The 23,282-nt window shown below is 37.3% G+C and overlaps 1 protein-coding gene and 1 non-coding gene across 5 annotated transcripts in view; one reads left to right on the forward strand and one right to left on the reverse strand.

Annotated features, from left to right (window-relative positions):
- The window catches only part of IFTAP (intraflagellar transport associated protein), a 58,603-nt gene that overhangs the window by 8,671 nt on the left and 26,650 nt on the right, over positions 1-23,282 (forward strand). For 2 of the 4 annotated variants that reach the window (XM_061203260.1, XM_061203261.1), the window contains exon 2: positions 7,436-7,590. In XM_061203260.1, the coding sequence (XP_061059243.1) occupies positions 7,449-7,590 (142 nt within the window). In that variant the 5' untranslated portion in view covers positions 7,436-7,448. Of the gene's footprint in view, positions 1-7,435; positions 7,591-23,282 lie in introns of those variants that run through there. The other 2 variants (XM_061203258.1, XM_061203259.1) reach the window with 1 other exon arrangement.
- LOC133100212 (U6 spliceosomal RNA) lies at positions 17,493-17,600 on the reverse strand. The gene has a single exon (XR_009702450.1). It is a non-coding gene; the product is annotated as a U6 spliceosomal RNA (small nuclear RNA).

Genomic DNA, 23,282 nt, shown 5'->3' on the forward strand with positions numbered 1-23,282 from the left:
TAGCCAAGAGGAGAAAAGAGGAAGGAAAAGGAAACGTATAGAAGGAAGCAATCTACAGTTAGTATGATGGATTGTCAAGAGAAGAATGTGACAAGTGACTTGTCATTTTTTATTTAAAGTAATGAATTAAATACAGCCACCTGACCAGAATGTTCCGTGATTTAAGGTGGACACTTAGTTGTAAAATAAAATGGAGCAAAATTTCAGAGGTGTTTTACAATGTTGTACTAGAAAGAAAATGCACTTAAAATTTTTATTCTTAGAGAAGGAGGGAATTTGTGTATGTTAATTTCTACCTTTGAGTATAGAAACCATGATGGCAAAAAGAAATTGTTTTTATCTTGGTGTGTGTGTATGTTATGTGGTGTACATCAAGGCAAAATTGCAAATAAAATGCTGAGAGAAATTGGAAGCTAGGGAAGCACTGTATTACTTCTTAAGGCCCATTTGTTATTCCACGGTCATAGGAATTTAGAATCAAAAAGAGCTGAGAAATACATTTAAAAATCTCATTTCTTTTAGGAGAATGTCAAATGAAAAGGTCAATTTTATTTGCAAGATCTGGCATTTCAAAACACTTGGAAATGAATTCCTAAAAGCAGAGTTGATTTAGTTTGGTTGGTCTACACCTGCTTCTAACTAGCTGTGCAGGTGTTGCTTTAAAGCAGGCTTTCTGGTTTTGTGAAAGTGCTGTGCACCGTGCATGTGGCCGACAGGCTCCGGAGCTGGAGAAAAAGGGATGACTTTAATTACGAGTAGGTGCCTTTGTGCCACAGTAGTTATGCAGTACAGATAAAATGAGCAATAATGGGACATTGCGTCCCATGGGAAGGTGGGATTACAGTTGAGCTAAGAAATCTTTTATGATTGAAATCTTATTGCATGATTATAGAGCTCTAAAGTTAACTTAGAAACTCTACTGCCTTATGGAGTCACAGCTTTATCAGGGGCCTTGAAAAAATGTTCACTGAAAAACTCACTGTTATTGTCTGTAACCCACTGAGGTAGTTGATCACATTTCTGAGGCTAGGAGATCAGTTTTGAATAAGATTGAAATATGTGTATTGTACATTTTTCTTGATACAGTGTACTAGTCTAGAGGTCAGTTAATATGCTTGTAGGAGTTTTGTTAGGGGGTGAAGGTAGGGTATTGACTTGTGATTACACATGACTTAAATTTTTCAAAAAAGCAAATTAAGAAACAAAAAATGGTAGTGAAAAGGTATCTTTCTGCTTTCAAAAACAATGGATTTTCTGAAATTTGTCTTATGGGTATATCCTTCAGCTTCCATGTCCACAGGTAATTTGCTTTTTAAAAAAACAATAGGGAGTGAGCAGGGAGAGGCAGTTCTGAATGCTTAACTGTTTGCATTTTTGTTTAATGGAATTAATAACTGTGTAGTTGAAAACAGTCTAATAGTTGACCTGCCTCAGTGAGTCAATGTAGACATTTCTGGATTGACTTAAACAGCTTGGAGGAAGAGTATATTTTGGGGAAATAAAATTGATTTTATACAATCTGCTGATGAACAACAGGGCTTAATGAATGATAGCCTCAAGAAACCCCATTGCAGTAACTTGGATAGATGATCAGGAAAGGGAAGCAAATTTTTCAAGAGGAAAGTTTCTGCTTAAACATGTAATTTTATAGATTAGTAGTATTCCCATCCTCCAGAGCTTTCTGCAAGAGGAAAACAATCAACACGCCTGAGTTCCAACATTCTTGGTAAACTTTTACTGGGTGTCTTCTCTTTCTCTTTTCCTTAAGGTGAGATTTTTTGTCAAGGAAAAAGTAAAACAAAGACATGCCTACTTCTGAGACCTCTGCACAGATGACAATACACAAGTTCTGTCTTCTAAATCTTTGTAATCAACATTCAGCCCTAAGCCTCTCCTGCCTCCCACAAATGCTTTCCATAATATTCGCTGCAGAGGCTTGTACCTAGGGGAGTTTATATGGAAGTCCAGAGGCTTATACTGTCAACTTTTTCGGTGATAATGGAGAATTCCATGCTTTTTAACGTATTAGAAAAGGCTTGTTGGGAGAAGCTTATAAATTGGAATGCTGTGTGTTCTTAGATGCTAGAATGTATGTCTTTATCTCATCCTGATAAACTGTAAAGGAGTTTAGATCCTTTTCTGTTTTGTAAGGTGTTTTGTATTTATGCCTTCCTCTTTTCCTTTGTTTTCTTGTTCCTACTGGTAGATGTCTAAAACAATGGTATATATGCGTATGTGTCTGTGTGTGTGTGTGCTTTGTCTCAAGATGTTTTGTATGTTATTGGGGTACAGAATGTGGTTGTAGTCAGATGCATGGATACATCCAACCAGGGTGAGATTGCTGCTTTTTGTTTAAGTTCCTGATGACTTCGTGTATGCCTTAAAAATCATAATCAAGAGCATCTCATTACTGTTTGTGATACGAGAACCACATGATACTGCTCGTCAATAGAGTCATTAGTTGACAAAAACCTCACTTACAGTTTCTTTTCCAGATTCCTTTATTTGTTCTCTGTGATTGGACTAGATGACCTTTAGGTTTCTCTCAACTCTGAGAATCTTTGGCAATTTCTGTCATTGGATTTCGTACTCCTTAATATGATCTAAACGACATAAAAAATATTATAGGATGCAAAATAGTTGTTGTTCAGTCAAGGCAGAAGCCATCAGTTCACACCGGGTCTCTTCTATCATGTCAATAAATCTATACCCTTACAGTGTAGTTTGGTCTTTTGAGATTTGTCCATTTTCCAAAGTATAAAAGGAGACCTAGCCTTTGAAGTATCAAGGTTGATGGTTTAATTCCTCAGGCTAGGTGAATTCTTTTTAAAATACCCCATTTTATGTTTCACACAGCAGGAGCTTCTTGAGAAGAACTATGAGAATTTGAGAATGTGGGCTTTGATAGCCCCTGCACAACTCTTTAAAAATGTGTTATTATTTATTACTTTCATGCATCAGTGGTAAACCTCACAATTTAAAAAAACACAAACAAACCTTTTTGCAGACATACACCTTTCTGTGCTGTTAGAAAGCAGGTTATGTATTTTGAGAGGACACTAGCTCAAGGTGACTTGTTTCTTAAGGCTTATCACTCTCGTCTCTGACAGTTGTGTTTTGTTCAGCTAAGTCGCATGAAGCAGGGATCTGAAGATAAGCATCAAAGATATGCTACAGCAATGGTGATAATTCCACATACCAAATTTTATAATAATGTCTGTAAAGGAGCAGGTACCCTTTACAGAGACCTTCCTGGGACAGACACCCCCCTCCCCACCCCATGTCCTCTGCCTGCCTCTTGTTTGTAAAAAGGCTCTAGTCTCCCAGATCTTCCCTGAGTTCCAAAGAGCAGATTCAAACAGCTACTAACTAGGGAAGTGAGGGAATGTACAAACAAAGGAACAAGCCCAACTTAATTTTTTTCATGATTGTTATCTTAAACCAATGCCTTGATTTATGACCCCAAACTGTCGAGATAATGTCCTGTGGGTTCAACCAGCTGGCCCCAAGTGGACCTGAACTTGATGACAGGGGAGGATCAATTAAAAACTGAAACTCCTAAACCATTCAGGAAGGCTCTGAGTATATAATACAATGTTGCAACCATTGCTTTTGCTCTCTCCTAGAAAAAGTTACAAAAGACAGACCGTGGCTGCTATTCCATAGCAATGGAATGAAGGGTTGACAGTGGGGAATTATAGCCATGGCATAAGCTCCTGAATAAAGCAGCTTTTCCGTTTTCACCAACACTTGTCTCTCAAGTATTGGTCTTTCCAGCAGTGAGCAGTCAAACTTGGGTTCAGTACCAGCCTCATCTAGTTACATGTCCTTTCAGAGAGCAGGTGACACTAACCGGCTTGAGTGTGAGTGGTCGTTAGTTTCATTATTTGTTAGTAGGAAAGGGGACTCCAGGAAGGTTATGTGACTTTCTTGCTAGCTCCCAGTGACTCAGTAGGAAGAGACCCGTGTTCCTAAGGAAGCTTGTGGTCTCCCTGTGAAGTTCAGTAGTCCAAGCAGAGCAATACATCCTCCCAGTGGTTCCTACTGGGTGCTGTGACTGTGAAAGTGTTACTTCTGATTTACCAGTGGGCATTGTTATACATTTAGTTATCATCACAATACGCTCTGGGTCTTTTATGTGGAGCTTTAAGCCTTAAAACAAAACACCAAACCAAAACAAAGAATCCTGTTATCCAAGCATATGTCTCTCTCTCTCTTCCTTTTTCTCTTTTAGAAAAATACTTTATGGTAAAAACACAAACTAATGTGAATGGTAACTGAAAAAGCATTGCTTCCTTCTAGAAAACCACTAAGATTTGCATAAACCACTTGACTGTCTGATAAATGATTATCTGCTCTGTCAGTCTCTGGGGACTTTTAACATGAGGTTATTTATGTTTTTATAGATAAGGCAAGTTCTAAATTTGAAGGTGGGTATCTGTTAAACTCTCTAAACAATGACAGCTTGTAAAACTGGATTTTCCAAAAGTCTTTAAAAAGTCAGTAAAAACAACCTCTCCTGTATTCTGGTAACCACATGAATAAAATTAAAGGCATTGAAAGATTTTGAATTTGTGCTGTGTACAGCCTGTTGATTGTTTGCCTTTTAGTAAAACTGAGATGTGTTAAGGCTAAATACTCAAAATACACCAATTTGAGAATTGCAAAGGAAGTTTAAAGGAATTTCTATTATCACCCTTAAAGCATCCACGAGAAGGCATTTACAGCAATATAAAATACAACCTGGCTGCTTCTGTTTGATATTTTGCCTGTAGAAGTAGGTTACCTGAGAAGCCTTGAGAAAGAGATTGATATAATACAGTGTTGGAATCTTGCTGGGATGCACTTCTGGAAGAGCAGACATTTTTGTAATTAAGTACATGTCCTACTGATAGTAAAATAATAGCCACCTTTGAATTTATCATTATTTATTATCTAGCAACTGCAAGCATAATATATTAAACTATGGATTGCTGAAGCCTGGCAGTATTATAGGTAAATTTGCATACACTGTAACTGGTGCTTTTTCCTATATCTAATTTTCAGGTACAAATAGCTTGAAACAGTTTCTTTCATTTTGGATTGGCACATAGCTACCCTTTTTATTTTCACTTGGACTTCTACAATACCATGTTTTATCTAGGGTTGTAATGCATCACGAATTCTCTTGATTGATCTTTGGGTAATATTAGTACCTTCAAAGTCAAAGGGGTCACAGTCAAAACATGTCTTCATGTAGACAAAGGACAGAGTACTAAGACTGATCCATTATCATCATCATCATCATAATCATCATCATCATCATCATGGCTGACATTTCTTGAGGCCCCATGTATATTCACCTAATCCTCATAGCAATCTTGGGAGGTTCTCGTAGCTTCGCAATTCCAGTTTAAAACCCTTGAGATCAGATGTCTTTCAGAATTCAGAAGTTTTTGGAGTTTAGAAAGGTAATCAGGGCAAATGCCACATATTACAGAAAATCTCCAGTGGGATCAGGAAAGCACCTCAAAAGCAAGCCCATTAGTATTTTTTCAGGGAAGCATATGGATAGTTATACTATTTAAATAGAATAAATAAAAGTCATAAACACTTTCATATTAATTCAGGTCAGGTCTTGCCACTAGGTGACTTTGGGTATCATCTTATGAATACATTTTTGTTTTATTATTATTTTTTCTGACCTTTTTGGTAAATACCAAATAAATAAAGTTAATAACAGACACCAGATTTTCACTCTTCTTTTGGAAAAATAGAAGAACCATGGTGTCTATACAGTATCAGAGAACCCCTCCTTTTTATTATCCCCCATGAATTACACTGGGTGCTTAGGCTGTCATTATTCTTCTGCTTTCTGTAGATAGTCATTTTTCTCAAAGCCGTGTAAGGATCATATTTCACACAGAATGAATGGAATTTAACAAGATGAAATATCACAAGTAAAAACAAAGTTCAAACTCCTCAGGGATTGAGGCATTGTGTCTTAGCTGACAAACATTTAGTTAGCGAAGCAGTCAATGAGCTGACAATGTGAAGGGGCCACTAGCATGTGAACGTGATCTTCAGGTATAAAGCAGGAGTGTAACATTTAGAATGTGAGAGTTAGTCAAATCTCACTGTCTCCAGACCATACCTGGAGTCTTGTCTTCATTTCTGGATGGCATATTTTAAAGGGATGCAGGCAGTGTGAGATCTTTTCCAGGTAGATTGATCAGAAGGGTGAAAGGACCCAAAGCCATGTCATACAAGGTACAGATATAGTGATTGGGCAGGTTTAGTTGAGTCTCTTGCCAGCTTCTAGCAATATCTGACTATAGTACCTGCTCAAATGCGTAATTTTAGCTTAAGACTGATGGACTGCCAGCTCTATGCCACCTCCTGAGCTATGAAAAGACATGGACCCTGCCTTTCACGGGCTCTAAGTCTAATAGAGGACACAGAAATGTATACAACTATTTACAATACAATGTGATAAGTGGAACAGTAGACACAGTATAGAGAGGCAGCACAGAAATTATGATTTGCTCTTCCTGTGATGATGGGAGATGGGAAGCTAAAGCTTTCAAAGAGAAACTGAATTCTGAACTGGGTTTTGAAAAAGAAATTAAGTGAATGAAATTAAAAGATTGAGAAAGGACAGTATAGGCTTGTTCAAATAGTTGAAAGGATATCATGGATAAAAAGGATTGAAATTATTCAGTCCCATCCAGGGACTCGGGACCAGTTGGGGTAGGGTACAGGGAGACAGATTTAGGCTCAGTCTTAGAAGGAGGCTTTAATAGAGCTGTCCAAAGGCTTCTTTGGAACATTCAGAGTTTCCAGTGTCTGGATGTGTTAAAGCACAGACAGGTCAGCTGTTTGACAGCAATAGTGCAATAGTATGGAGGGGTGTGTTTGTGTCATGCAATGATTAGAGAAACATAGTGAAGTACTTAAGGACATGGGTTCTAGGATCACACTTCTAGAACTGACACTTCTGCCTACTGGCTCTGTGATCTGAGCTAGAATTGTTATGAAGTTAACATAAAAGTGCTCGGAACAGCACCTGTTACCTAATAAGTGCTCAAAAGGAACTAATAAATATTAGCCACTATTCTTGTCATTGGAAGGGTAGTTGTTTGACATATTCTTTGAAGTTCACCTTACCTTGAAAGATTTTGGGTTTCTAATTGTGTAACTGTGTGATGATATTCCTGTGAATTAAGAAGATGGGAATGAGGAACTGAAGCAAAAATAAAATTGTGATAGTTAGCAGTTCAGCAGTTGAGATAGGAATAAAACTCTGGTCTCTTGAACTAGGGTTTATTGCTCTACTAACTATCTTGATTTGTCCTTTTAGGGCCTTGGAATTCTTCTACCTACACATCTGGAGTATTTTTAGGAGAGGCTGGTAGTGCACAACTCTCTGTAGCTCATGTTTTTCTTTGTCTTACAGATAAAGTGGCTTCATGAATAGGAATGCCTGCCAGATACCAGAATTGGAGGTGATGGATGAAGATCGGCATATTGAAGAAGTCTTGGATAAGTTTGTTAATTGTCACGAGCAAACATATGAAGAATTTCTGAGCACTTTCACTCATCTTTCAAAAGGTAAAATGGAGAAGTAAACTTTCTATAGCAGTTGAGACAATGAATTTTATTATAGTTTTATGTCTTTGCTGTCTTTTTCAGAAAGACTATTGAATGAGCATTCATTCATTCTGTCTCTTTGATCAGGTAATTCTCATCAGGGCGTTTGCAACTGATGCATGTAAATACTAACATTTTTATCCAATCAAGAGTTGTATTATGGAGTCAGAGCCATTGAATTTGAGAACTGAAGAGGACTTGAGAAATCATTTAGTATAATCCCTTCGTTTTATTTTTGAAGAAACACAAGTGCAAAATGTGGAGGTTTTTAAAAGCGTATTGAAAACATTGAAGAAATCTAGCATAGTGTAGGGTGTGGAGTTAACTGCACACTTTTGGATTCTGCCATAGCCACTTTCTGCCTTGGGGGGAGGTCACTGAGTAAAGAGGGGATAATAATAGTACCTTAAAGGTTGATGAAGGTTATTTGAGATAATCCATGTAAAACTGTTAGCATAGTGGCTAGCACATACATGCTTAATGAAGGCTAGGTATTAGTATTATTGTTGTTATTGTTGTTGTGATGATGATGATGCTATGTTTTCTGTAGAATGGAAACAACCTTTTAGACCGGAGTGATAACTAAAACCCTAAAGGCCAAACCCGTGCTGTGTGTTTCTCGTGATGTGTTTGGTTGCCTCATGCAGTATTGTTGTTTTATTGAGCCAATAGTTAAAAGTTGGAAATTTTACATAAAGATCTTGATTTGCTTTTTTTTGCTGATTAAGTGAGAAGGTCGGTTACCTCTTATTTCCCTGATGGCAATATCAGCTGGAGTTCAGGAGCCCTTGCCATGTGACCTCCCTCGTTTGACACACTCTCTGGCTCTCACACACTCGAAAAACCTGTGTATACCCTGCCTGCTTCCTTCCCTTAAGTGGCTCCTGTAGGCATTGAGTTCTTGCTCTCAGCCTTGGTCCTTTCTGGGTCATGGGATCCACATTCGGGAGACTGTTGACTCAGCTCTTAAGCGGAGTCCAATGTGCATCTGGTCATGACAATCTCAGGATACCTGACTTCATGATTTGAAGTCATAGTTCATGTGTCCTTAAGAAATGTAAAAGAAGGGTAGTTATAGTGAAGAAAAGGAAAAGTGATTCCAACCTGATTCTTTTATTGTGCTAGGTAGTGGGAATATCATTATCTATTTTGTTTATTCTTAAGGGAAATAGAGAATTTAGGAAATTCTTGTTAACTTGGGCTGTGAATGATCTATTTTGGCATGATATGTGGATCAAATTAATCTTGATAATGGCCAAATCATCTTTCGGTCTATGCACATGGATTTAGGAAGATGTTTGCTTTCTCTGAGCCTAATGATTTAGTTCCATGTTTTCCAGAGCCAAACATGGCAGTATGACTGGCTGGGGTAGGGTATGGAAACAAGGGTAAAACTGGCAGAATTAATGCATTTTGGTATGCCAGTGGCATTTTGATAATCCAAATTATTTCGGAAATTTATTCAGAAGGCTGACTTTATTTTTGTACGCTGAAAGACTAAGAACTTCTTGCAAGGACTTGGATATTTTAAGGAGGTTATGCTGTTTTTGTTTTTGGGATAAGGGGTCTGTTCTTTTTTCAAATTTCTGTATGCTCATTCCATGCTGAGAGAAACTGTTTCAGATGTGGTGACTTCATTTTGAGTTCAGTTTTAGGCCCCAAACTGAGCTGAAATAAATGATGACACAAGTCATATAAACTGCATCTCCAAGCACACTAGTTTTTTCCCTTTCAAAATGTCCTTAGGCGCCAGTTCACATTATAAACTAATGACCTGAAAAAATTCCTCCTACAGCAAAGATTTGTGAGTGGAAAAATATGTCTTAAATCAGTAAGTGTCCTTTTTTCCCCCAGAAACATTTAAATACCTTCTGCAAAACCAAATAGTACTTAGGGTCAGGCCTAGGAGTTGAATGATAGCCAGCAGAATTGATCAGTCAATGTGTTCTGTTTGTTAGTTCTGTTTGACGGAAGACATGAAAGCTGTTTCTTCAAAGTTTTCTCCTTCTTTCCAGCCCTTCATTTGTCTTAGTGTATTTGGTTGTTTTGCTGATATGTAGTGGAATCTTTTCTGTGTTAAACTGGCTATCACCACATATACTTATGTACATTTCTTTAGTAAGTTTAGTATCTCAAGTACATTACCATTTCCACTGATTGACTGTTCTATTTATTTTTATAATAGTTATATGCCAGAATGTTTATGGGATTCATTTTCTTTCCAAGAGTGTTAAAGGGGTCAGTAATCCTATTAAAAATATTTCCCTGGAAAAAATTAAACTATAACCTTATTGAAGAAATTCACATTACTGCTTCAGATGCTTGGAAAACAGTTGGAAACTGTTAATATTGTACCATAACTGTAACTGCAGTACATTTATGTTGACCGTGTTTTGCAGTTTTTTTAAAAAGCAGCTCTGGTTTTAATAATCACAGTGCATAGTTGATGATAACTCCAGTGTTTTGTCAAAATGTTTAAAGAGACATATTACTTATTAGTTTTAAGCAGACATTTATAATTGAATTCTTAATTAGTGTCATCAGTTCAAGAAAGTAAGACCGAGTTTAAGATTTGTATTAGAAAATCAGCATGCAGATTTTGGTTTTGTTCATTATCAGTGAAGACATTATATTTTTGACATTACTGTGGATAATGATAAGAGGCTGACTTTCAATCTTTGGTATTTCAGTTTCTTTGTGAATATAATTAATTTATACTAGACTATTTGTCTAAAGGAAAAAATGCTTCTTCCTCCTTATCTGTTATGTTTCCATCTTTTTTTAGGTTACAAAAACACAGATATAAATAATTATACTTGATTTTCTGTTCATGCATTCATTCATTTATTCATTCAGTAATCCTCTGTGTGTCTTGTTATAATCTGAGTTTCTTGTTTTAGATGCTAAGGATTCAAAAACAATTAAGATATAGTTTGTGTTCTCAAGCACTCATAGTCTCACACACACATACACACACACACACACACACACACACATACCATTATTGTTATGATTTTGTGCTTCAGGTTAAATGATTAATTTCCATTAAGGTTGCCAATTTTACCAACTTCAGCTTAAAATGCTTTGGAAATTGAAATGAATCTACTGTGATTTTATGATTAACTCTTAAATAGGACTTTGTATTTCATTCTCTCATTTCATTCTTAAAATACCTAGGATCCAGATTTACCAGTTTCTGTATTACCACACCCTAGGATCCAGATTTACCAGTTTCTATATTAACACATAATAATAGCTTTTTACTCAACTGCCATATTTATCTACTTTAACCTGTTTTCTTATGTCGAGATCAAAGATCTTGTTTCTGATTTTGATGTGTAATTTTGTTTCTTGTTTTCTTTATGCCGTTCTCATTTCACTTTCAATACTTCATGCTTTTAGCATTTTATTGTTCTTTCAACATATATTTGAAAAAATAAATCCTGTCATCTCAGTCTCCCTTTCTCCCTTCACACTTGCTAATATTTGAATTAAATTTCCCCTTAGGTAGAACATTGTGTGTCTGAATGTTCTGGACAAATGGCTATGCCTGTGGCTTTATAATCTGGTGGTGGTCTAGTCATTGATTGTCCCAAACTCTTAGTTTCAAAACCTCTGAATAGGTTTCAGTTTTTCTTAGGTTTTAATAATCTTAATAATCATGAGAGAGTTTGACCTTCTCTTATTGATAAGCAGCTAACATTTGTTAAGTACTAGGTATTATGCTTAGCACTTTACCTAGGTCATCTCAGTCTTTGTAATTACCTAGTGAATTTCTTTTTTACATTTTAATTTTTATTATTTTTATTATTCTCAACTTACAGATGAGGAAACCAAGGCTTAAGGTTAAGTAAATTGCTGTTATGGACTAAATTGTGTCCCTTCAAAATTTATCTGTTGCAGCCCTAACCAGTAAGGCAACTGTATTTGGAGACAGAGCCTTTTAAGAGGTAATTAAGATTAAATGAGGTCATAAAGGTGGAGTCCTAATTCGGTATGACTGGTGTCCTCATAAGAAGAGACACCAGGGATGCCTGTCCACAGAGAAAACACCACAGGAGGACACAGTGAGAAGGCAGCCATTTGCAAGCTAAGGTGAGGGGCCTCAGGAGAAACCAGACCTGCCTACACCTTGATCTCGGACTTTTAGCCTCCAGAAGTATGGGAAAATAAATTTGTGTTGTTTCAGCCACCTAGTCTGTGGTATTTTGTTATGGCAGCCCTAACAGAATTGCCTAAGGTCGTGTAACTAGTTAGTGATGGCATTGGATTATGGGCCTAGTCATTGTGTGTCCAGAGCCCGTACCCTGAACCATTTTGCTTTGCTGCCTTCCATACAGCATCGGGCAGTTCTCAAGGTCTGGGATTCACGGGCATGTGGATAATGTGAGCCATAGGAATGGATGTGCTACCCCAAAACGCTTACACTCCGTACTTCTCCAGAGTGTAAGCTCCATGATGGCTGATTGCTTGGGGGTTTTGTTCACCATTATTATTCTAGTGTCTAAAGCAGGGTCTGGTAATGTAGAATAAATCAATGCTTAATAAATATTTGTTGAATAAATGAAACAAAAAGAAAATAAGAGAACGAAGGATGTCAGAAACACAGATAGGAGGGCCTCAGACCAACCCTAAAGAACATCCACAGTTAATGGCTAGGCACAGGAAGAAGAGCCCGCCAAAGGATGCCCTGATGTCATGATGCCCCGAGTTTGGATTTGATATACTAGCTAACTGGGAACCATAGTAGAATTTCAACACACACACACACACACACACACACACACACACACACACACAGCAAGTGATTTTGAGAAATAGAGGCAAAGAAGGAGAGAAGCAGCTAGAGTCAGGGAGACTAGCTTAGCTAAGAGGCTGAGCAGAAATGCAGATACGGTTGCAGCGGACTCCACTAGGGCCGTGGAGGAGGAAATGGAAAGGAAATAGGGCCAATGCAAGTGAGAGTGACAGTACTTGGTAACAGGTGACTGACAGAGGATTAGGGAAAAGAAACAGAGATGAGTCACAAGTGTTTTGCCTGGAGATCCTGAGGCCCACCGAGGCCAAGTGACTTGTTCAAAGTTCTCATTTCAGGAGCCTTTTATTTTTTCCCTTAATGAGTGTATGTTCTGTCAAGAGCTCAGGATCTTGGGCTGGGACTGGGTTTACACTTCTGGACTGATAAATTTTGAGTTGTCAGTTCAGCCAAAGGAATATCACCACTCACACTTGACAACTTCTGAAAAATGTAATTAAAAATGAAACTGGTGACAGCACATAAAACAGCATGTTTCCGAAGTTGACATATCATTTTGGTCCCCAAAGCTATTTTGAATTTGAACGTTAGAAATGCATCTTTAAACTTCCAAAGAGGGACGAAGAGTCTTTTCCCCATCTGAAGAATGAATTTAAAATCTGCTGTAGAAAAATACCCCAGAGAAAAATAGAGAAAGCAGCTGGCCCTCTTACCAATTTCAGAGCAGAAAAGGAATTTCAGTAGAGCATAAAAACAGCTTTCTCTCATAAAGAAAACACAACAACAAAAAATAATCCTCGCTGTGCAGCCTTTTGCAGTTGTTTTCTGTCGAGTATTAGATAGAGACCAGCGGGCTTAGCATTGTTTTGACACCCTTGCACCTGGCAGATTGCCTGCCGGCGGAAGTTGGGAACGAACTGACCAGCTTTATGCTTCCAGGTGGCACTTAAGCCACATTTTCTGCGCTGTTGTTATCAGTCATTTAATTCCCTACTGAATATTGAGTGGTGTTTTTAGTTCACAGGCCATTTGCAGTGTCTTTCTGTTTCCTTTTTTACATTAGCCACATTAAGAAAAAAAGGCAACTCGGGAAGCACTTTTGCAAATGTGAGTTTAACAGTAAAGTGCACTATTGAAAATAGCACAGCAAGTAGCAGTAAACTTGCTTTAACTTAAGACATAGACCACTGGGATGTTAAATTCAAGAGAAATTTGTAGAAGGCATCATATGAGGACTTGGTAATAAAAGCAACTAGGCAATTGAAAAAAAAAACCCCACCTAATTAACCTGGCATCCCAGGGGAGAGAATAAGGAAGCAGTTATTGATTGATTGATTGATTTTTTTTTTTTTTGGTATTGCTGAAAAGACTAAAAGGAGAAGAAAAAAAGCTCATGGTTTTATATTGATCATGCATTTAGTAGCTATCTGTATGTGACTTACTGATCACAGCATAACATCAAATATCACATAGAACACTGAAGGAGAAAAAAGTATTGGATGAAGTGAACTACTTTATAGCAGAGTCCTATGGAAGAAGCATCATCAGCTGTTTAACCTGTTCTTTCTCTTTGGGGGACCATCTGCAAACTGTCATTAAGCAATTTTCATTTGTTTCTCTATTTCTTTTGTCATCACTAAATCACTTCACTTAGGGAACAAATTGACAAATTATGAAACACAGAAAACTGCTGGTTCAGTTGCAGAAGGAAATTTCCCCCTCTCAAATTATGATGGATTTTGAGCTGATCAAGCCATTTTGTTTTAGAGATATTACCATAAATCTTCAGCCGCAGTTTTTACAATTCATATTCATTTTACACATGAATATTTGGTCCATAGATAGTCATTTGTATTCTCTGCTGTAGTTTAGGTGTAATTGGATAAGGAAAGAAAATGTATTTAAGTATTTACAACATTTTGAATTACAATCATTACATTTATTTTCGGCAGTGTTTTTAACACATATTTTCTTGCAATAAATATCTTTTCTAGTGTGTTTTCTCAGTAAAACACACATAAGATATTATGTGAAGTTTTAAATTTGACTTATGTCCAAATAAATGAATCATTTTATTTCTCTCTTTATAACTTTTCAATACACACACGTATACATATATATTATATAGTATATTTTATATGTACATATAAATTAGAGAGGTGAACTTTCTTAGGCAAATGGAATTTTGAACTTTTCCAAAACACAAGCAAAGAATTACTGGTAGCCAAAGAAACTTTTAAGATGGTTACTATCAACCTTTAAGTAGCCAATTTAAACAATATTAAGTGCACGCGCATTTGTTTCATATGCATTTTTCTTTAATTTTTACTTATTGTTGTCAATATGTTGTTATACTTGATGGAAAAGAGTAAATTACTGGACTTGAAACTGAGGTGGTCATAAGACTGTGTCCTTTGATTCAGTGAATGGGTACATATTCATATCTGGATGGTTTTAGCAAAATGTTCTTTCAGCCATAGAACAATAATATTTTCTTTGAAATGGTCAGCTAAACCCAAAGGGATACAAACAGGAAACTTTATTTTAACCAAACTCATATCTTCCTTATATGAAAATCCAACCACAGTCAGTGTAGTATGAGATTTTTTTGTGTCTTTTTTTTCTTCCTATTTGGATTCATTCCAGGTGGGATAGATTGAAGTGAACACTAGTTAGCTTACTCTGTTTGCAGCCCATTGCTCCCTTAGCACAGTGAGGAACCATTGTACCATTTTCATGTTCTTTCCGGACTTAGCCTGCCTGTGTATTAGTTTTTGTAGTGTGTGAATCCCTGATTAGAAAAAAGGGATTGTGAATCAAGTACCATTTTCTCTTTTTTTTCCACCTTCTCCAAATTAGGCTTTGTGTGACTTATAGCCAGTCACCTAATTTCTGGGTATTGGGCTTAGTCCCTAATTGTAGTATCAATCCAGTTCTTGCTAATGTTGAAGTCATTTCTATGTTGACTGTATTCCTGCTATAATTCAGGCATTGAGCTAGAATCTGGGAACACAAGATGAATGAGACAGAAATATGTTGTTCTTATTTATTTCTGTGTGCTGGGTGTTCCAAATGCTCTAGATGTGTGAAGGCACAATAGCAATCTATATGTTTGTAGACTACGTACAGTTACAGGTTGATTGATTGATAAGGCAATGCATAAAACAGTATCCAGAATATTGCCTTTGGTTTTCGAGTCTCAATTTTAGATTGAATAAACACTTAATACGAGTTAAGAAAAGAGCAATAAGAATGCTTAGAACAGCGGATTTAAAGACTTTTTCTTCTTTTTTTTACTTCAAGCTTTTTTTATATTCAAGGGATGTCTTGGAGCACTCTGAAAAAAACGAGGGAGTGTGAAAGACATGTATAATTTAAGTCTGTTCTTGCATTGCTCTCATATGCCAGTGTACGAGTCCTATATTATTACAGATTTATATAGAAGAGGTTATTCTACCTCATAAAGTTTGAAAACTTCTAGGAAGCATTTATTTATAAAGGAGACAGAAAAAAATTACTCCAGCTTTCTCCAACCTATATGAATAAAAGAGGTTGTCTTGAGTAGATGCATCTTTGTGTAGGCAGGCAGAAGGGCATGATCTCAAGGTGAAGGGAAATTTCTTAGGTTGGAGGAATTTAGTTTTCTGAAGAATTTAGTATACTGCCCTTATATTTCTTATTATGTTGTGGGCAGGACCAGTGTAATGGAAAGGATGCTATTCTAATGTAGGATGCAGAAGACCTGGTCCAGGCATTTATTAACTCTTTGAGACTGCAGTCCTGCCACTTACTCTCTCTGAATCTATAAATCAGGGATAATTCTGTCTGCTTGGTGTCTCATGGTTATGGAGAGAATCAGATGAAATATACATGAAGATACTTGATAAGTTTTAAAGATTTACTCAAGTGTTATGACTATGGGGACTATTTATTATTTAAAAGAGGAACATCAAGGTTAAATATTAAAGAAATCTTGATTATACAATATAAAAAATGTAAAATACTGTCTACAGTATTTTATATTTTTATAAAATTTTATATATTTCAGTATAGTTTTCCACACCTCTTCATTGAAGTAGTTAAAACCAATTATGTATAGTATGTATTGTGTAGTATCTATGTATAGTGTGTATTGTATAGTGTAACACTATACAATGCAGGGAATAATCCTACACTGGCCTCTGGTGGATGGACTAAATAATATGTCTACACATAACCTTCAGGCAAAGGTATTTATGTGTTTTGACAAAGATGAGGTATCAGAAACTTCTTTTTAGTTCTAAATTTTTAGATTCTGCTCCACAGAATCTTTACTTGGGACTCTTACCTTAAGTATATGTAAAGATCACCTGGGAGATGCTTATTAAAATGCAGCTTCCTGGGGATCAATCCCCCAATTCCGAATTACTAGTTCTAGTGTGCAGCCCAGGAAGCTTGACTTTCAGACCAGCTTTGAGAAACACCCTAAATGAGATTAAGGAGGGGCATGGGAAGATGGATGAATTCATCAAAATTCTGTGCTTTTGTATATATAGTATTTCTCTAGGAATAAGTTCCATAGCTTTCATGAAATTGTCCACACTCTTCACCCAAAGTGTAAGAACAATTATTTTACTAAATATAACTTTAGTTTAATGTCATCATTTTATATTATTTAAAAGATACTTTGACAGTGAAAAAGCATGACATGTTACAGGAATGATTTTTTAATTGAAATATAGTTGATTTACAATGTTGTGTTAATTTCTGCTATACAGCAAAGTGACTCAGTTATACACATATATACGTTCTTTTTATATTCTTTTCCATTATGGTTTATCCCAGGATATTGAGTATAGTTCCCTGTGCTCTACAGTAGGACCTTGTTGTTTATCCATCCTATATATAGTAATTTGCATCTACTAACTCCAAACTCCCAGTCCATCCCTCTCCCACCCCACTCCCCCTTGGCAACCACAAGTCTGTTCTCTATGTCTGTGAGTCTGTTTCTGTTTCATAGATAGGTTCCTTTGTGCCATATTTTAGATTCCACGTGTAAGTGATATCATATGGTATTTGTCTTTCTCTTTCTGACTTACTTCGCTTAGTATGATAATCTCTAGTTTCAAAAAATATGGAACACTTCACCCATTTGTGCGACATGTTTGCGCAGGGGCCGTGCTAATCTTCTCTGTATTGTTCCAATTTTAGTATCTGTGTTACCAAAGCAAAGCACTACAGGAATGGTTTTACTTTGATCTTGCTAATCTCTGATACAGAGGCTAGGATATAATAGCCTACAGAATTTTAGGGTGGGCTTTGGTTCAGCATATATTCTGTCCCAAGTCTGAAGGATTATAGTGCGTGTGTCTGCAGGCCAAAGTTACCCAATCACAGGGAAATCTGTCTACTTCTACTGTTGCCAGAAGAGTATCTGAGTATTTTGCCATTAGCGAGTGCACAGGCAAGAGACTTGGGAGACCACCTGGGCTATGAAGGCATCTTGTTGCATGTACTTTTAGGAAATGCCCCTCCAATAATTCTGTGCTTTTGGTAACTTTTCTGCTCTGTATTTCATACATGAGGGTACTTTGTAAGTTTAAAAAATTTACTCAAGTGTAAAATTTTATGATTGGGGTAACTGTGATTTAAAAGAGGGACCTCAAAGTTAAATATTAAAGGAAACATGAATCCAAAATATTAAAAAATGTAAATGTAAAATATCATATATGTATATTTTTCTTTGGTATTTCTAGGAAAGACTGCTTAAGGAGGAAGGAGATGCATGTATGTGTTCTCCCTGGATTGAGGGTTTGAAGAAAATGCTTTTCACCTCTACAAATGAATGTTTATTTTTTTGTTCATGGTAGGAAAATTAGAAAATACAGAGAGGCACCAAAACACATGCATATACACATATACAGCAAAACAAAAAAAAAACTCTTTCTGCAGCAGTAAAATTTTTAACTACTCTGTGGTCATTCAGAATGAAGATTACATTTCTCATTCTCCCTTGCAGTTGGGTATAGCCATTTGACTAAGTATGTGCCAGTAAGAAGTGAGGGGAACTGATATGTGTAACTTCTGGGTCAAATCCTTAAGAAACGTGCCCTGGACTCTTTTAATTCAATTTCCCCTGGCAGGAACTAGGCAGTCATTAGAGCAACTCCTTAGACCCAAAGGTGGAAGCCATGTGCTGAGGATGGCAGAGCACCCCACCAGCCTGGATCCCTGGGTCATCTCATGGAACAGAGCCTGTCTACCTGCCCTAAACTGTTACATGAGAAATAAAATTCTTATTTCAGCTGCTCTATTTTGATGCCTCCTTGATATAGTAGCTTAAACCACGCCTTCACTAGTAACAGAGGGAGATAGATGTCCAGGCTTCTTTCTCTTTCTTCATACTCTTGCTTGGAGCAAGGGTGTGGTAGTGCTTCATGCTGGATTATGTGGAGAAGGGTGGTGTCTTAGGAATGGCAGAGCAGAAAGATAGAAGGAGCCTGGGTTCTAGGATGACTTTGTGGAGCAGAACAGCCATATTAGCCCTGAATTATCTACACCTGTACTATTGCATGAGTGAGAAATAGACTTCCATCTTGTTTAACTGATTGTTACTTTGGGTATCTGTTTCATGTAGGCAAACCTATATCCAGTTAATAAAGCCATAATCCCGTGTCTTAGAGATAAACCATGGGTGTATTATACATCCTTCCTGAATTTTTCTGTTGATTAATTTGTATATATGTATACAATTATTAGTTAAGAATATAGACTTGGTGACAACCAGGATTTGAACCTAAGCTCTGCTATTCCAAATTAGGTGGTCTTAGGAAAGTTATTTAATATCTCTGAGCTTCAGTTTTATTATCTATAAAATGGATGAAATAGGCTCTACCTCATAGGCTTAGTCTTAGGATTAAATAATTACATATCTATAAAACACACATACACATAGATTTTTTTTATATTAACAGTACCTGAATTATAGTAAGGGCTCAACCTAATAGTTTCATTCATTTATATATTCAGCAAATTTATTATAATTATTTTGTAAAAGTGTGATCATACTATATACTCTTTTTGTAACTTGCTTTTTCATATAACATTATGTTATGAACATCTTTCCATGTCAATAAATTTGGTTATTTAACAGTATTTTTCATGACTGCATTATATGTAATCGTATGCATAGGCCATTATTTATTTAGCCATCCTTTTTGTTGAACACAAGTTATTTTGAATTTTTTGCTTCTATAAATGATGTTATTTTGCACATCCTCATTCATACAGTTAATGCTCATTGAACACCTAGTATGTGCGAAGTGCTGTTCACATAAGTGAACAAAAGAGACAAAGATCATTATCTTCAGGGAATTTGCATCCTGTAAGGGGGAGATAGACAACAAACAATAAACACAACAAATAAGAAAAATATCTGTGTTAGAAAACAGTAATTTCTCTGGGGAAGCAAAAGAATACAGAGCAGAGTATGGAGGATCATGAGTGCTGGTAGCAGGGGTGTAAGGTTGCAATTTTATGTAGGGTGATTTGGTTAGGCCTCCGTGGGAAGGTAAAATCTGAATGAGGATTGGAAGGAAGAGAGGGAGTTAAGCCTGCAGAGACTTGAGGGAAAAGCATTTGAGGCCAAGGGAACAACTAGTACAGAGGCCTAGTGACAGCAGTGCCTGGCCTGGTTGAGGAATAACGAGGAGGCCAGAGTGACCAGAGTGGCCTGAGCAGGGGTGAGAGGAGGAGAAGCTGAGGTCAGGGGGTGTGGAGGTGGGGGTGGATGAGGCATGGATAGCCTTGTAGGTCCTTGTAAAGACTTTGGCTGTATTAGTAGTAGTATTAATTTTTGGTAGCTACATTTTTGCACCCTTCTTATTTATGGCCTTTGGATAAATTTTTACACATGGAAATGCTGGTTCAAAGATATGCAAAAATGTAAGGGGAATAGATCAGACATTTTTGGTTTTGTAGTGAAATCTTTGCCCACATATTTAATTATTTTTTTGGATAAATTCTTAGACACGGAAATGCTGGATGAAAGACATGCAGAATGTTATGCCTTTGAGTGAGTAAAAGTTTTAAGGGGATAGATTCTGTTTCTCATAGGCAGAAGTCATGTCCTTTAACTTTCCCAATTCCTAGTCTCCCAGCCTAGCATGGTGCTAAGCACACAGTGAGCTCTCTGGGTGAAGTGTAGTGTGTCAGTCTACCTTTCAGCCTTAATCATTACATGTCCTTGGGAATGGGGAAACAACAGTTTTCCCTTTCAGGAATTGTGAGTAAGTTTCTGATGGAGAGGTCCCTATTCTCCTTAGGCTTACATTTTAGTAGGAAGAGATAGAGCACGGACAATTAAGAAAGGTAATTGCAGATGATTTCAGATACATTTGAAGAAGAAAACAGGATCATGTTTCTAAGGCTGTGACCATATGAGACAATAAGATGATCAGAGTTGTAGCTTCAATTACTATATGCATTTTTCCCCTTGTTGGGGTGTGAAGGGAAGCTGGAACTCTGTGGTTGGCCTTTGTGTTGATTTCAGCATGTCGTGGCACCGCATGGAATTGGATTAATGATGGTGGTCTTTGGATCAAACTCAGTATTAGAATCAAGGGGGTACCAAATGTGGAAACAATCCAGATGTCCATTAACTGGTGAATGGAAAAACAAAATGTGGTCTATCCAGATAATGGAATAGTTTTTGACAATAAAAAGGCGTGAAATACTGATATATACTACAACATGGATGACCCTCGAAGATGTCATTCTAAGTAGAGAAGTCAGGTACAAAAGACCATGTATCATATGATTGTATTTATATGGAATGTCTAGGAAAGGCATATCTTTAGCTATAAAAGGTAGATTAGTGGCTGCCTGTGTTTGGCAGTAGGAATGGGGAGTGGCTACAGATGAGTACCTGGGACTTTTTGGGGTGATGGAAATGATCTAAAAATGTAATTGTGGTGATGGTTGGACAACTCTATATTAAAAATTATTGAATTGTACACTTAAGTGAATTCTATAAATACACCTCACTAAAGCTATGGAGAGGTGGACCTACTATTCATGGATACCTAGATCCTTACCTGAGTTCTTCACTGGATGAGCGTATGGCCTCGTGACTCTGCATTTGGCTGAAGAACTAGGAGGATCCTGCTTGTCATAAATATTTCCTATTAAGAAAATAAACCATTTGTGCATAGACTTGAAATTTTTAAGTAGATAAGGACAGTGATACAAAAAGAAACAAGATCCTACTTTGTGTAGACAGTGTCACCAACAGGTGTCACCCTGTTAGGCATTCTGGGAGCTCAGGGAAGCTGTGCTCAAATACGCTGCGTCTGCTCCCACGCTGGACCAGCTCCCTTCTGTGACCTTGACTAAAGCAGTTGGGAAGGTGAGTTTATCTTATGGGATGATATGTGTGGCCTCTTTGCACCAACATGTAATCCATTTGACAGGTTGCAAGCATGCTGTAATATCTACTGCCACCATCACAGAGATTGTTTAGTTGTTGTTGTTGTTTTTAAGTTATCTGGGGCATGCCAAATTAAACTAAAAGAATAATACAGATTGCCATGGGAAGATAAGGTGAACATTCTGAGATATCTAGAGGGAGGAAACATAACCGCTTGGAGATAGTGTCTTCATTTCTGTTCTAGAAACACAAAAAGAACCTACTTTGTGAGCTCTTTTCTCCTTTCTTAAATCCATCGCTGAGGCTCCCTTTACTTCTCACCCGGATTGCCACAGTAGCGCCATACTTTCTAGTATGAAAGTATCTGAACCACTCTGCCACATTCCATCCATTTCATCTTAGAGCACAGCTCTAGTTATGACTCCCAAGGGCTTTGGTATACTACAGGGTTTTTGTCAAGCCCTGCAAATAGCAGTCCTTCCATGCATCGCAAAATATGTGCTCCTGCCTTCCTGGAATACATGGTGGTTCTTCCTCAGGCCCCACGTGTTCCCACCTTGGGAGCTTTGTTTGTGCAGTTTTCCCTTTGTGGGATACCTCCTCACAGGGCTCACCTGCTGAAATCGTAGCCGTCTTTCAAAGCCCAGCTCAGACTCCCCATTCCTATATGAAGCCTTCTGTGATTCTCCCAAACCAATTGTGATTTCACCCTTCTCTAAGTTTGTGCTCCCTTATATCCTCTGCGTTAGTTGTGTTCTGTTTGGGTGGTTTGCATACCTGGCTTAACTTCTTAGTTTGTAGACTCCATAAGGGCAGGGACTGGGTCTTACCCATCTTGGGTCACTTTGCACATAGTTGATGGCCACGATACAACCTGTGGGTTGAATAAGTTGCATAACTCAACTACCACTCAGCTTTTCTCCCTGAAAATAAACTTACAGCAACTTTACACTTTCCTCACTTTTTTTTTCTCTCTGTAAGTGCCTAACACTGGACATTTCAAAAGTGTCAACTTACTGCTATTGTGTCCCTCATCTTGGACTTTTGACACACTTTTTTTTTTTTCTGAGCTAGGGTTGTGCATTTGTGTCTTGGCAGCTGGAGAGCTATGTCTATGAATAATGAGTCAATTATCATCCAGCCTTGGGGAAAGTACAGTTATTCCTGACTGGCCAGGCTAAGGTAATCCTCTCTTCCCTGTGCCCTTTCCAGTGAAGAACATGAAACAGTTGGAATTCAGACCACTGCAAAGGGAATTTAGACAAGACATTTGTCTGCTGAATTTAGCTTCTTTGGACTTATTCTGATTTATGATTGATTGGTTTTTAAATTGCTTATTTAATCCTAATGACTATCGCTCCAGGGGAGGCCATATACCAAGGAGAATGTGATCAAGAAGCAGTGGAGTGAAGTAGTTTGGCTGGACAAATGAAGAGCGAATATTGTCCAGAGCAACATTGCTTTAGGCTAGGAGTATGATATGAAAATCAC

Source organism: Eubalaena glacialis, chromosome 10 (assembly GCF_028564815.1).
Source record: "Eubalaena glacialis isolate mEubGla1 chromosome 10, mEubGla1.1.hap2.+ XY, whole genome shotgun sequence".
Taxonomy (NCBI): Eukaryota; Metazoa; Chordata; class Mammalia; order Artiodactyla; family Balaenidae; genus Eubalaena; species Eubalaena glacialis.